At 40.2% G+C, this 13,241-nt stretch overlaps 1 protein-coding gene across 6 annotated transcripts in view; it reads left to right on the top strand.

Moving 5' to 3' along the window:
• PTPRT (protein tyrosine phosphatase receptor type T) overlaps window positions 1-13,241 on the top strand; it is a 1,509,925-nt gene that overhangs the window by 1,334,429 nt on the left and 162,255 nt on the right. For 4 of the 6 annotated variants that reach the window (XM_029612346.1, XM_029612344.1, XM_029612342.1 and 1 more), the window contains exon 15: window positions 12,794-12,823. The exons of the other annotated variants lie outside the window; for them this stretch is intronic. In XM_029612346.1, coding sequence (XP_029468206.1) covers window positions 12,794-12,823 — 30 coding nt within the window. The remainder of the gene's footprint in view (window positions 1-12,793; window positions 12,824-13,241) is intronic. 6 annotated transcript variants of the gene reach the window in all.

Below are 13,241 nucleotides of genomic sequence, written 5' to 3'. Positions count from 1 at the left end.
ATGTAACATCATGATGGATAACACACAATTAACATTACAAAATCCCCCATTAACTATTATGCTACGACAGAACACCACATGTACATCTATGGGTGTCATTTATATTATCATTTGCCCATGTCAAATGGTATACGTGGGTAAAACCATGAGACAACTGAGAGTGAGAATGATTGAACATCGTTCTAGTATAAATACTAAACGGATAAGTGCTCCTTTAGTTCCTCATTGTTTAACAAAAGGCCACACATTTGAAGATCTAAGGGTCTGTGTCATACAGCAAATATTGCCTCACTGGCGTGGAGGGGATCTTAACAGAAAATTAATGCAAGCCGAGCAGAAATGGATCAACCTCCTCGATACATTACAACCCAAAGGGTTGAACGGTGAACAAGAACTGAATGTGTTCCTTTGAGTTGCGATCTACAGCTGATCAATTAATGACGTCACTGACGCCGCCTTCCTTTTTCTTCTTTTTTGTTTCTTGATTGACTGCCATTGCCTGGTTTTGATTGGTCTAATTCCTCCATTTAAGTGCTTACCGTACGTCAATGCGGTTGCTGTTTCCTGCAACTCCGGAAGCAAGTTGAGACGGTGTACGTCCACAATGAAGGTTTGGCAGTGCTCATTGAACTAAGATAAAATTTTTGAGCACAGCCTTGTGACAATTTTCTTTTCTTTTCTTTTTTTTCCTTTTCTTTTTTGTATTTTAAAAGTCACACATAAATTTGCCAACTTACATTACTGTGCACCTGTTAATTAGCTTGTATGTTGCAGGATCAAGATATGTGTATTTTAAAATATGTGGCTATATGATACGTGCAGGTTATAAAATAATTTGGGAAACCTACACGTGCCATATACTCGCATATATGCCATCAAGCGCAGCTGTTTGAAACACAGGGTTTTTGTGGGTTGAATGGCTGAATCTTCCTAAATGGATTTGTGGCTGGTGTGTTTAGCTTTGCAATGTGCGTTCTTTTTTGTAGCAGGAAAAAGACATTCTGGAGGGTGTAATATAAAGCTACACATCCCTCAGCAAGACCTTAGGTCAGCTAAAAAAGCCCTCCTGTCAATAACTACAGTAGGATCCGCACATCTGAACGAAGTCAGAGATCGTGCCATATCAATTGCAGGTCCAACTCTCTGGAATAAATTGCCACAAGAGTTACGGCTACAACATAACCTAAAGAGAGTCAGGAAAGATCTAAAAACATAGCTTTTTAAACAGGCATTTGAGAGGGTCAGTTAAGATAACAGCCAGGTTTTTATATTTTTTATCTTTTATTCTGCTTTTATCTCATTTTAATGTTATTTTTAGTCTTTATTTATTAGTTTCCTATTAAATGCATGTAATTTATTTTTTGATTATTTTATGATGTACTTTTATTCTTTCTGACTACCTTGATTTTCAGATGTATTTTGTAAACCATAGAGATAGAACTTGTTTCTGTGCAACGGTATATAAAAATTGTACAAATAAATAAATAAATAAAATATGGTCAGAGGAGAGAACTATGCACATATATTAAAGTTTTAAACATATATGAGCATAACAGACATGCTCACTTTACACCATTAGATACTTTTAACTGTATAATAAACTGATATTCAGACAAAGTACGTGGATACCTGGTTGACTATCAGCTGGATTTATACAGGCTGAAGAGTAGGTGTACTCAAAATATATCCCATTAAGACCTAAATCAGATATTGATGCGACATCATATCTGCTCGCATTACTACAAAGCCCATGGGTGTTTTTCCTGCAGGCTTTGCACCTGTTTTCAAAGGGAAAGCATGAGCACAATTTGCTTTTGAGAATCTGTCCCAGGGAAAAGAATTCACAGAGATTCCATAGATACAATTTCCTTTGGAAATACCATGCAAACAGTTGAAAATGTCATGTAGCCATGTTATTTCCCTCCCCCAACCTAAACATACCCCCCAAGATCGCCAACTGTAAATGCAGGCAAGATGTGTGCATTGTTCAGCCCTATGACTACATTTTATTTGCACAAGGGCTGGGCAATTTTCAAATAGCCAATTTACTCTAGGTAAACGACTTTTTAAAATGTCTCTCTCCATGGAAAAGTTACATTTTGACTTTTTACCCTTTAAATATGAATGCAGTTTGCATTAATGATTGAAAATTTTGAATCAAGTTAAGTCAGGGTCAAGTGGAAAATGGACAGGAATAATACCCTGGATAAATATATGTAGGGAAACTTTGGTTTCCCTAACTAAAAGGAAGGTACCAATTGATTGGGGAGGTTCTGTGTAGGAATTAGTGAGAAAGGTTTGGGTTTTGCTTCCCCATGTGGGAACAGCAGATGGTGTAACCTGGCTGTTTACCATCCCAATACACCATCTATCTTAGTGGATTTTAATTTGGATTTTGTTGACGTAGGAGCTCCCTGCTTCTTCTCTTACATTTGTTTCTGAATTTATGGGAAAGATGTAAGGAAGTTGTCCCATTTAGAGGTCAGCCTCCCGTTGACTCATCTATCCAGCCTTTAAGCTTGCTTTGGACTCTTTTAAGCTGGTTTTTGAGAATTCTCTGTGAGAGACAGTCCTCCTGGTTGCAGTGGATTGGTGAGTCCCTGTATTCAAGGCTGGATTTGAGGTAAGAAAGACCTTCAGAGGATAGATCTGACAGTGACCTGATACAGAGGAAGTATATTTTTTAATTAACTGTCTTTTTTGCATTATCTCATCTGTTTTGGAGACAAGGAAGTTTTATTCCACCCTTCCTACCTTGTTCTTGATTTTTTCCCCTTTTTGGGTTCAAAAAAACTATTTTTGTTCCACTTGGAGCTGATGGCCCTTAGTACCCAGGAATCAGTAACCAGACCTTAGGGATTGTGGAATCTTTCATTCTGAACGAATGGAAGAGTGGAGAAGTTCATCTGAGAGAAGAAAACTAAAGGTTACAAAGTAAAGTTAAGAAGAACCTTGCTGCTGTATTATATAGGGGAGAGTAAAGTACCCTGCAGGCGCTCTCTAAGTAGTCAATTGATTGAAAAGGATTTAGGATGAGTTGAAAATCTGGGACTAAGTTCTGACCACCTTCAGTGGGGAGAGCTGGGAAAATAAATTGGGAAAGTTAATGGAGGAACTAACTTCAATCTGATAAATCTGAAGGAATTTGGAGAAACTGGGAAGAAGAAGGAATTCATTGTACTTAAAAGTGCTTCTGGAAGAGTAGAGAGACTTTGCTAAAGAAGTGGAGTCACAAGTTTATTAATCTATCTGCTATCTTATTGTTTATTGACTTTAATTGAAAATCTGAATTAGAGCTGTTTATCTTATCAAGTCATCTAATCAACTATCAGTAAAAGGAACTGGAAACCACCCTTCTTCTTCTCATGTGTATTTATTGGATGCATAGACTGTGATAAGTATCAGTGCTATATACAAGGGACGGAAAGGGCTTATTGCAAAAAGGTACCGCATATAAGAACTATTTGTTGTGAGCGTGGTCCCTTAGGCCAAGGGGGAGTTGGAGCTACCTGCAGAGAGGAGCGCTGCAGTTCCCCATCATCGGCAGGTGGAGCTGACAGAAACAGAGGCCCAGGTGGAGCTTCACCAGTACCAGCCCTCGTTCCCCTTAGGTTGAGCCCTCTGGTGCCGAGGCTGGGGCCAGGGCCAGCTGGACTTGGGAATGGGCCTCTGTGGAGGTGAAAATCCATCGCATAGAAGAGGTTGCAGCCCAGCATGGAGAAAGCGGAGCCTGGGCAAGCAGCAATTGAGACAGGCAGCAGGCAAGTGGCGTCAAATTCAGGCTGTGGTCAGAGTCAGGTGGATTTCACTCAGTAACGATGAGCAGGCAGTAGTCAGGGGAAGGCGGAAGAAAAAACAGCATCAAAGTTCAATCTGAGGTCAAGCCAGAAGTCCAGTCCAAAGTCAAAGCCAGAAATCTGATCCAAGGTCAAAGCTAGAAGTCCAATCTGATGAGATGAGGGAAGAAGAGAAGGAAGGAGGACGAGAGACCACAAGAGCCAGATGAGACACTGAAGACAGACGAGGGAAGACAGACCACAAAGACAAGAACTCAGAAGACAAACCATACTGCCAAGAAACCAGGAACAGGACACAGGAACTCAGGAAGACACACAGCAGAATCAGGAACCAGGAAGCAAGGATCAGGAACCAGGAACGCAGAGGCAAAGCACTTCTCCAATGGAGTCGATCTAATGCCGCGGCACTGGAGGGGCATCTGGACGAGCTTTATATGTGGTTCTGGCAGTGAAGGCATCGGGGGGTGCCCTTAGACTTTTCCCGCCACTGGCCCTTTAAGTAAAAGAGGATCGTGTGCGCATGCGCCTTAGTACTCTTGGGGGGGGGGGGGGCAGCGGTACGGCAGGCAAGCTGGGCCCAGTGTCTGGGCCGTGTCAGGCTGCAGCAGGGTGGTGGATGACCACGAGGCAGAGAGCGGGGCCAGGTCCGGCGCCGGACGTGCAGGTGAGCTTGGCGGTCCTTGGCTTTGCCGCGCGGGCTGCCAAGCATAACACTATTGTTTGTCCCCACACTGAAATCCTGGGACTCAGAGAGTAAAGCTCTGTGGTGGGGTGAAGGAGAGCTGGAGAGACAGTGAAAGAGTATTGTACAGGAAGGGTCCATCTCTTCTTTCTCCTATGTGCCCCTGGGTGCATGTAAACAGATCCATCTCACCCAGGGGTTACATATGTATCCCAGTCAAAAGACTCTTGTTTTTTGTTTTGCTTTTTTGAGACTCCTTATGACCCCTTGACCTCAACTTCACTGGTCGAAGGAGCACGGCAAGGATAAAAAGGGATATGCATAATCCAGGCCATGTCCCTCAAGCAAATATTGTTTGCACAGCAGCAGAGTAGGCACCATTAACTCGAATGTGAAAATGTCAGTCGCAGCGTCTGATAACCTGACTGAATCCTCTCAGGCCACACACAGACTTGTATGAAATATGCTTTCATTAGCCAAGCAATGATGCAGAAAAAAAAAGGCAATTTAATTAGACAAATTAGAGATGCTTCTTTTGGATGGAGCTGTAAGATATAATAGCGACATCTGTTTGTGACCTGGGGCATTATTGCTGATTATTAATGGACATAATCCATGTACATTTTTTTTTTTTGGGTCCCACAGTTTCCGTCTGCTCCTTTGAGCTTTCAATGCAATCAGATAGAGCTCCAGTTTTGGAGCTCATGGTGGCCTAAGCCTTCATTTGCAACTATTTAGTGGTTTGCCCCTGCTTTTAAACCACCTTCCCATGTAGCCTTGCCATCACAGCAACAATCCTCAGCCAGGGGCTGGGGCTGTCTCAGAACCTACTGCGCATAGGACCTGACTCTGTTGGTAGGTGGCTCTGTTGTACCATGGCTGAGACTCCCTTCCTCACAGTTGCTGTGAACATATCTGCATTTTCAAATCCATGCACGGTATTTCCAAGAGAAAGAAGTATCTATGCAAGAAGGAGGTTTCAAATCTAGGTGGGTACTTTCTCCCAGGACAGGTTTTCAAAAGGAAATTGTGCTCTTACTTTCCCTTTGAAAACTGATGCAAAGCCCACAGATAAATGCACCACTGGACTTTGTAGCAATGTGAACAGATATGAGAATCGCAGCTTCAGTATCTCAGTTAGGTCATAATGGGATACTTTTTGAGTAGGGCACTTATTCTTTAGTCCACACAAATCCAGCGGATAATCACGTAAGCTTTTTGAATATCTAAAAGTATGTGCATACATTTACACTATCTATACCAATGGTTTTAAAGTACACATATCCACTATGCACAGATGTACGGGCATAGTTCTCCCCTCTGACTCCGGGAAAACTTTTTTCCTATCAATACAAGTACATGAGTGGTGAAGCAGAAAATGTATGTAGGCGGATTCACCCTATTTTTGCACGTAAAGAATAGATGAATCAAGTGGATGTTTTCCAGTTAAAATTTGTGCATAATTTCAAAATATATGTACTTTTAGCTGCAAGAAAAAGACATTCCTGGCGGCATAACTTGGTCAGAGGAGAAAATTATGCATGTACGTTAAAGTTTCAAAAAAATATGTGCATCGATAACATGCATACCTTACACCAGGGGTAGGCAACTCCGGTCCTGGAGGCCACAAACAGGTCTGGTTGGAGGCACTGACGCAGTGCACGCAAATACATCTCATGCATATTCATTGTGGATATCCTGAAAAGCAGATCTGGGGGTAGCACTCGAGGGCTGGAGTTTCCTACATCTGCTGTACACCATGTCCTTCTCCTATCATCAAGTCCAAACTGGCTGGGGAGAGGAAATCATGGGAGGGGTGGGGGGAGGCATGGGCAGGGGGTCAGGTTTAATGTGTGTTTCAGTGGGAGGATCATGAAATGAGGAGTGAGCGTATCAGAGGGGCTGTGATGTGTGTGTATTGTGTGTTTTTGTGTGCTGTGTGTGTATATGTGTGTGAGCAAATGGATTCACCCTCTCTCCTTTCCTGATCCTAGATCTTGCTGCCCTGGTCCAGGATCCTCTCTCTTTTTCTTCCCCTACTCTTTGATCCCCTTCATTCTTCTACTTTTGTTCCCAATTCCCTCTGTCCTCTGTCCTCAGTCCCCAAATTCCCGCCATCCCCCACCATCCTCCTCTATCTCCCAACCCTCGGCCACTCCTTTTAAAGATCCTTTCCCCTTCTCCCTCCTCTCATCCCCCAGATCCCCTCCTCTGCTTCTGTTCTCTTCTTTTTCTCACATCCAAGCCCTGATCCCTTTTCTAAAGAAAAAAAAAACACCACAAAATTAATTATCTGGACACACAAGAAATGTCAGAAAACAACTTTATTTTTATAAAGTAAAATACAAATTTGCATTTGTTTTATATGCAAACCTATGCCAAATGTGCCAAATAATTGCCACAGAATTTCAGAAACTTTGCCACAGAATTTTCTAATCCTTGCCAGAGAATCTACCATTGACATTCTACAGAACACTAGGGACTGTGGTGATAATCAGTTCCATTAACAAAATGCCTTAAAAAAAACCCAAAAAGCTTTTTATTTAACATGGCAGAAACAGACATAAATCAAAACAATACAGTCAAAAGAATACAGTGTCAATATACAGGCACAAATATATAGCAAAACATGTCCATGGTTAAATGTAAATGACAAAAATTGAAAACAAGCCAGAGAAGGACCAAGACACTATTTACAGACATATTCCCAGTACTCCCCCCACATCTTATTATACATAGAAGTATTATGCTTTAGCTCCTATGTCAACTTTTCAGCAAGGGCCACCTTGTGAACCTGTTTCTGCCAATGCGCAAGGACTGGGCATGCTTTCCAGAAGGTGGCTATTGTGAATCTAGCTGCCGATAGAAGCTGTCTGCAAAGTTTATGCAGATACTACATAGTCAAATGGCACATGTCATTCCCCCCCCCCCCCAAGAGGCATAAGGCAGATGTAAAACTGACAAAGACCCCAACAATCTCCTTCAGCTTAGTTTCTACCTGTGACCAGAATGAACAGATCACTGGACCACCACATTTGCATGCATGATCCCTCTTCTTCACACCCTCACCAATAAAACCTGGGAGATGAGGAAGGAAAGCTAGTGTAGAACAAAGGGTAAGTCCTTCGGATTATACATTAACTTCATGTGTCGACCACAAAGTGAAGCAGTATAAGACAATTTCCAAATCCTCTTCCAATCTCCCTCATGTAAATGCAGCCCAAGGTCTGCATTCCATTGATCAGTTAAAAAGGTCATCGGGGCGCCATCTTCCTGTGTCAAAATAATGGCTTTATACAGGGAGGAAATAATTTTGCCACCTTCTTCAGCAAGCATTAACACTGCCTCAGCCCTCAAGGGGGCATGCCTCCTCTACTGCACACCCTTTGTTTTGAGAAGCGACCAGACGAAAAAGAAGATCGGTAAACACCAAGTTTCGCTCAATTTAGAGCTGCTTCAGGGGCTACATAGAAACAAATGAAACCAATATAAAAAACATATATAAACATATACAACCATGCTGCACAAAAAATAAAAATAATAAGAAATTATATAAAGATATTGAATTAAACTGAACAACAACGGACAACCCATGAATTAACAGGTGTGATGGGATAAATGGTACAAAGTTGATTCAAATACAACCAATAGCTGAAAGACTAAATATAAACTGGTCAACTAAAAGATATAAAATATAAACTGGTCAACTAAAAGAACAGCAGTCTGTCAAAACAAGAGTGGTATATTGCTTAGCCAATCTATTTGACTGGTGTTTTGACAGACTGCTGTTCTTTTAGTTGACCAGTTTATATTTTATATCTTTTAGTTGACCAGTTTATATTTAGTCTTTCAGCTATTGGTTGTATTTGAATCAACTTTGTACCATTTATCCCTTCACACCTGTTAATTCATGGGTTGTCCGTTGTTGTTCAGTTTTATTCAATATCTTTATATAATTTCTTATTATTTTTATTTTTTGTACAGCATGCTTATATATGTGTATGTTTATATATGTTTATATATGTTTTTTGTATTGGTTTCATTTGTTTCTGTGTAGCCCCTGAAGCAGCTCTAAATTGAGTGAAACTCAGCCTGAGTCGGGCTTTTTATTATTTTAATAATAAACTCCTTGGTGTTTTCTGATCTTCTTTTTCGTCTGGTCGCTACTTGCAACATTGGATCGGTTTCCGGTTTGTTTCTTTGGACCCATCCTTTGTTTTGGAAATACACCTCTAATACATGTGAGTAGAACCTCTGATTCAGCCCGTAACCAGAATTCAACATTCAAGTACCTAAATAATTTCCATTCCCAGTCATCCCACAATGGATCAAAAAATCTTAGGCCCACACTCCACCAATCCTTCATATCTACATGAAAAAAATATATAGAAATATTGGGATTATCCTTCAACAGTGTAATGAGAGACAAGACATTATGCAAAATACCTTTCCTTTACAGAAAGCTCTCCATGTCCTCACCATACGTGATATAATGTAATTAGACTAAGAGCATGCCTAACTAGCGAGAAGGAAGGAAGCAAGAGAAGGAGGGAGGGCAAATCAATTTCCTCCACCCTACCAGCCTCTAGCAACATCCAAGATAAACTACAATTCTGACATATCCAATTCTTAAGGCAATCCAATCTAGAGACCCAGTAATACATTTGGAAGCGTCATACCTCCATTTATTTTAGTCCCAAAAGTGAACTAAGCTTAACCCTGGGTACCATACCCTGCCAGATAAAACATGAGATATCACTGTTGAAAGTGGCAAAGAAAGCCATAGAATGAGAAACATATTCTTTTAAAAAAAATGGCAATTCTTCCAGCCCAAGACACCAACAAATCCTCCCAGTATTTCAGGCTAACTAACATAATGCCCTTTTAAACTTATAAAGCAGTAGTGTTTGCTAACTAGTACAGATGAATTATTTATTTATTTATTTATTTTTAATTTTTATATACCGGAATTCCTGTATACAATACAAATCAGTCCGGTTTACATGAAACAAAAAGATTGCCCTGGTCTGGGAGGTCAGACCGGGGTTTTTTTACAAAGAACATTGAACAATAACATATAATACATTCATAACATGAACATTTTTTACAAAGAACATTGAACAATAACAATAAATCCTTAAATATTTTCATAAATTAAATTAAAATTAAGCCAATTAGTATGAAGGAGACGGGTGGTCCAGTGAGCATCGCATAGCTGCACAGATGTTTTAAAAGATGAAAGACATGGGAAGAGATGTCATTGAACATGCATGAAAGGGACATTCTGTGTCTGCCATGTATCATCATTGAACCATCAAGTATTTACTGTAACTTTGAAAAATCATGATGGGTCTTTTGCTCATAAAATGTTGTAGAACAGAAAAATAGTGTTTTGTCTTTCTAACAGCCACAGTAATTTGTATGAGCAATTCCTTTGCTTCAATAATATGTTCAACTTTTTTACTTTAAGTTTTTAATAGAACAAAACAGTTTATCCTGTCAACCAGCTTTGTCAGTGATGCTCGTCTTCTGGTGCGTACCATAACAGCTATACAAATGAGTTTTAGTGATTACGGTGGCTGAGTACATTACCAACATGATTCAGTCAATGGGCGGCATTCTCTAAGAAAACAAACAAAGCTGAGCATTTATAAAAAAAAAAAAAAAATGGGAAAAACATGAAACATTATAAACAACACACTGACAGAGTGTAGATTCTAAATTACCAGGGAAATGAGGCACTACAAAACTGAGACAGAGATACAGATTCTTCAGTTAAAATTCATCCCTGGGCATACAGAAGGCAATTTTCAAAGGCATTTCCATGGGTAAAACAGTGCGTAATCCCCAGAAATGGGGTCTTTGAAAATTGCGTACCCTATCTGCTGGTAAAAGTACATATTGCAGTGCCACTGTACGCATACTCTTACCCACAGATAGGGTAGGCATTCCTGGGGGCAGAGTCTGGGAGGGGTTAGCATATTTGCACCTATTTTTCTTTAAAAAGTACAAGAATAAATTTCCAAAGAAAACATGTTTGCAGAAATAGCAGCTGCAGTTCTGAATGTGTACTTTCTTCTGACTCAATTTTCAAAGAAAACTTTTCCCTTGACTCAATGAAGAGACAATATGATATTTTCCATTTTCCCTTGAAAATTGGCATAAAATGTGCTGGTGCAAAGTATCTGCAGACTTTATATTTCTATGCACAGTTTGAAAGTTTGCTAGAAACTATTCTTAGAAACAAAATCACAACCCAAAAAGAAAGATATGATTTAATGGGGAGGAATTAACATGATCTTAGCAAATGGAAGTCTTGACATACCAAGCTTTTAAATAAATAAAGGTAAGCAGGAAATTAAAAAGTCATAGAACAGAGACAATGTCCTATTGTGGATTGGTAACTGGCTAAAAGATAGGAAACAGAGCGGAGGGTTAAATGGTCAATTTTCCAAATGGAGAAAGTTCATTAGTGGGGTACCACAGGGATTGGTACTAGGACCTGTGCTGTTTAACATATTGATAAGTTATCTGAAAAGGGAAAGACAAGTGAGGGTATCATTTGGAGATGACACAAAATTATTCAAAGCTGTAAAACAGCCACAGATTGCAAGGAATTGCAGAAGGACTTTGTAAAACTAGGAAACCAGGCATCTGAATAGCCGCTGAAATTTAATGTGGAAAGATATGCACATAGGGAAAAATAGTCCCAACTACAGGTGCACAATGATTGTTTCTGAATTGGAAGTCACCATCCAGGAAAAGGAATTTGGAGTCCATGTGGACCATACATTGAAATTCTCACCTCAGTGTGTCACAGCAATCAAAAAACGCAAATAGGATGTTAGGAATAATCTGAAAATAAATGGAAGATAAAACAGAAAATATCATATTGTCTCTTCATTGATTCAAGGTGCAACTGCAGCTTGAGTATTGTGTGCCGTTTTGGTCAACCCCATCTCAAAAAAGACATTGGGGTAGATTTTATAAATTTACGCGCGCGCGTACTTTTGTTCATGCACCAGGCGCGAACAAAAGTACGCTGGATTTTATAAGATACACGTGTAGCTGCGCGTATCTTATAAAATCCGGGGTCGGCGCGCACAAGGGGGTGCACATTTGCTCAACCTGCGCGCGCCGAGCCCAGTGCGTGCTGCCTGTTCCCTCCGGCCGGATTTACGCGCACAGGGCTTTTAAAATCCGGCCCATTGTGAAGCCAGACAAGGTGCAGAGTAGGGAAACAAAAATAGGAAAGGGGACAGAATGGCTCCCCTATTACGTGAGGCTATATAGGTTAGGGCTTTTCACCTTGAAAGGAGATGGCCAAGAGGAGACATGACAGAAGTTATACAAAATCGGGGGTAGAATGGGTGAATAAAGGATGGTTTATTTACTCTTTCAAATAATAGTAAAACAAGGGGACACTCCATGAAGCTAACAAATCATAGAAAGTACTTTTTCACTCAGTGCACAATCATGCTGTTGCCAAAGAATGTGGTCCAGGTGACTAGCATAGCGGAGTTAAAAGAATAACTTCCTGGAGGAAAAGTCCATAACATATTATTAGCCATGTGGTGCCAGAATTAAGATTATAGTGCCCAGAGACAGAGGACCAGGGGCAAGAGAGTTTGCCCCAGAAATCAGAGAGCAACAGGGAGAGTCCCAATTTTTGGAAGCCTTCTGAATGTGGCACCCTGGGATGGTGCTTGTGTTGCCTAAGCTTAAATCCAGCCCTTTCTTTAGCCAGCAAAGGAATCCTGCTGCTATCCGTGGGATTGAGCATCAGGAATAAGCTCTCCTTTATGGAATCTGTCAGATACTTGCAATCTAAACTGGCCACGGTCAGAGACAGGATGTTGGGAATGATGGGCCTTGATCTGACCCAGCATGGCATTTCTTACGCTCTTATGTCCTTATGCAAGTCATTCTGTTTATTGAGTTTGCGATCTCCATCCATTTCTGTCCTCATCAATAAAAGCACCATTATTATTGGTGCCAGCGTGGAACACAATATCTTTATTTTTATGGTCAGAAAAAGAATGAATCATTCCCTGATTCTACTATGGCCCATGTTGAACCTATCCTGATAATTAACAGAGGCTTGTACTTCAAAATTGTGAATCTGGGACTTTTGCCCTCCCTAAATATCCATTAGGAAAAATAAATGTTTGAAAAAACCATTTAGAATCAATATCACAAACTGTTTTTTCAGAGATTCAAGGTTTCATATAAGTCTAATTCTTTTTTTTATTCCTTTCTCCCCCTCTCCCTATTTTTGGACATTTTCTCCATCCGACTGTCTACCACTTTCTAGAAGAAATGCATATTCGTACTCCTATTACTTGTAAGTACCCAGTTACCTGGCTTTTCTTGCATGATAAAGCAGTGGTACTGTAGCATTTCTTTGAAAAATTAATTTTTACCATTTTTACTCAGCTTCATTTTTAAATATCTAAAAACTTTACTTTCTTCATGTGTTCCTTCAGCCATCTTGATTCTCTCTCTCTCTTGATTTTTTTTTTTCTTTTTCTAGTTCCTTACTCCCCTTTCTCATAGCTTGATATCTTGTTGTCAGAGCCCTGCATGGAACCCATGCCTGCAAATCCCACTTTAATATGCCAAACTTTGGAAAGCTTTGAATGCCAAGGAATTGGGTTAGGGCAGTCGAAAATTATATGTTTCCTCCTGAATAAGAAAAATGAAACAATAGTGGAGGTTTCCTAACCCATTAGCAATTCTTAATTTTTGGCTAGTAGTTTAAA

This window comes from Rhinatrema bivittatum, chromosome 8, assembly GCF_901001135.1.
Source record: "Rhinatrema bivittatum chromosome 8, aRhiBiv1.1, whole genome shotgun sequence".
Lineage (NCBI taxonomy): Eukaryota > Metazoa > Chordata > Amphibia > Gymnophiona > Rhinatrematidae > Rhinatrema > Rhinatrema bivittatum.
Note: the sequence above shows the minus strand (reverse complement) of the source record. Positions and strands in the feature narration are given on the sequence as shown.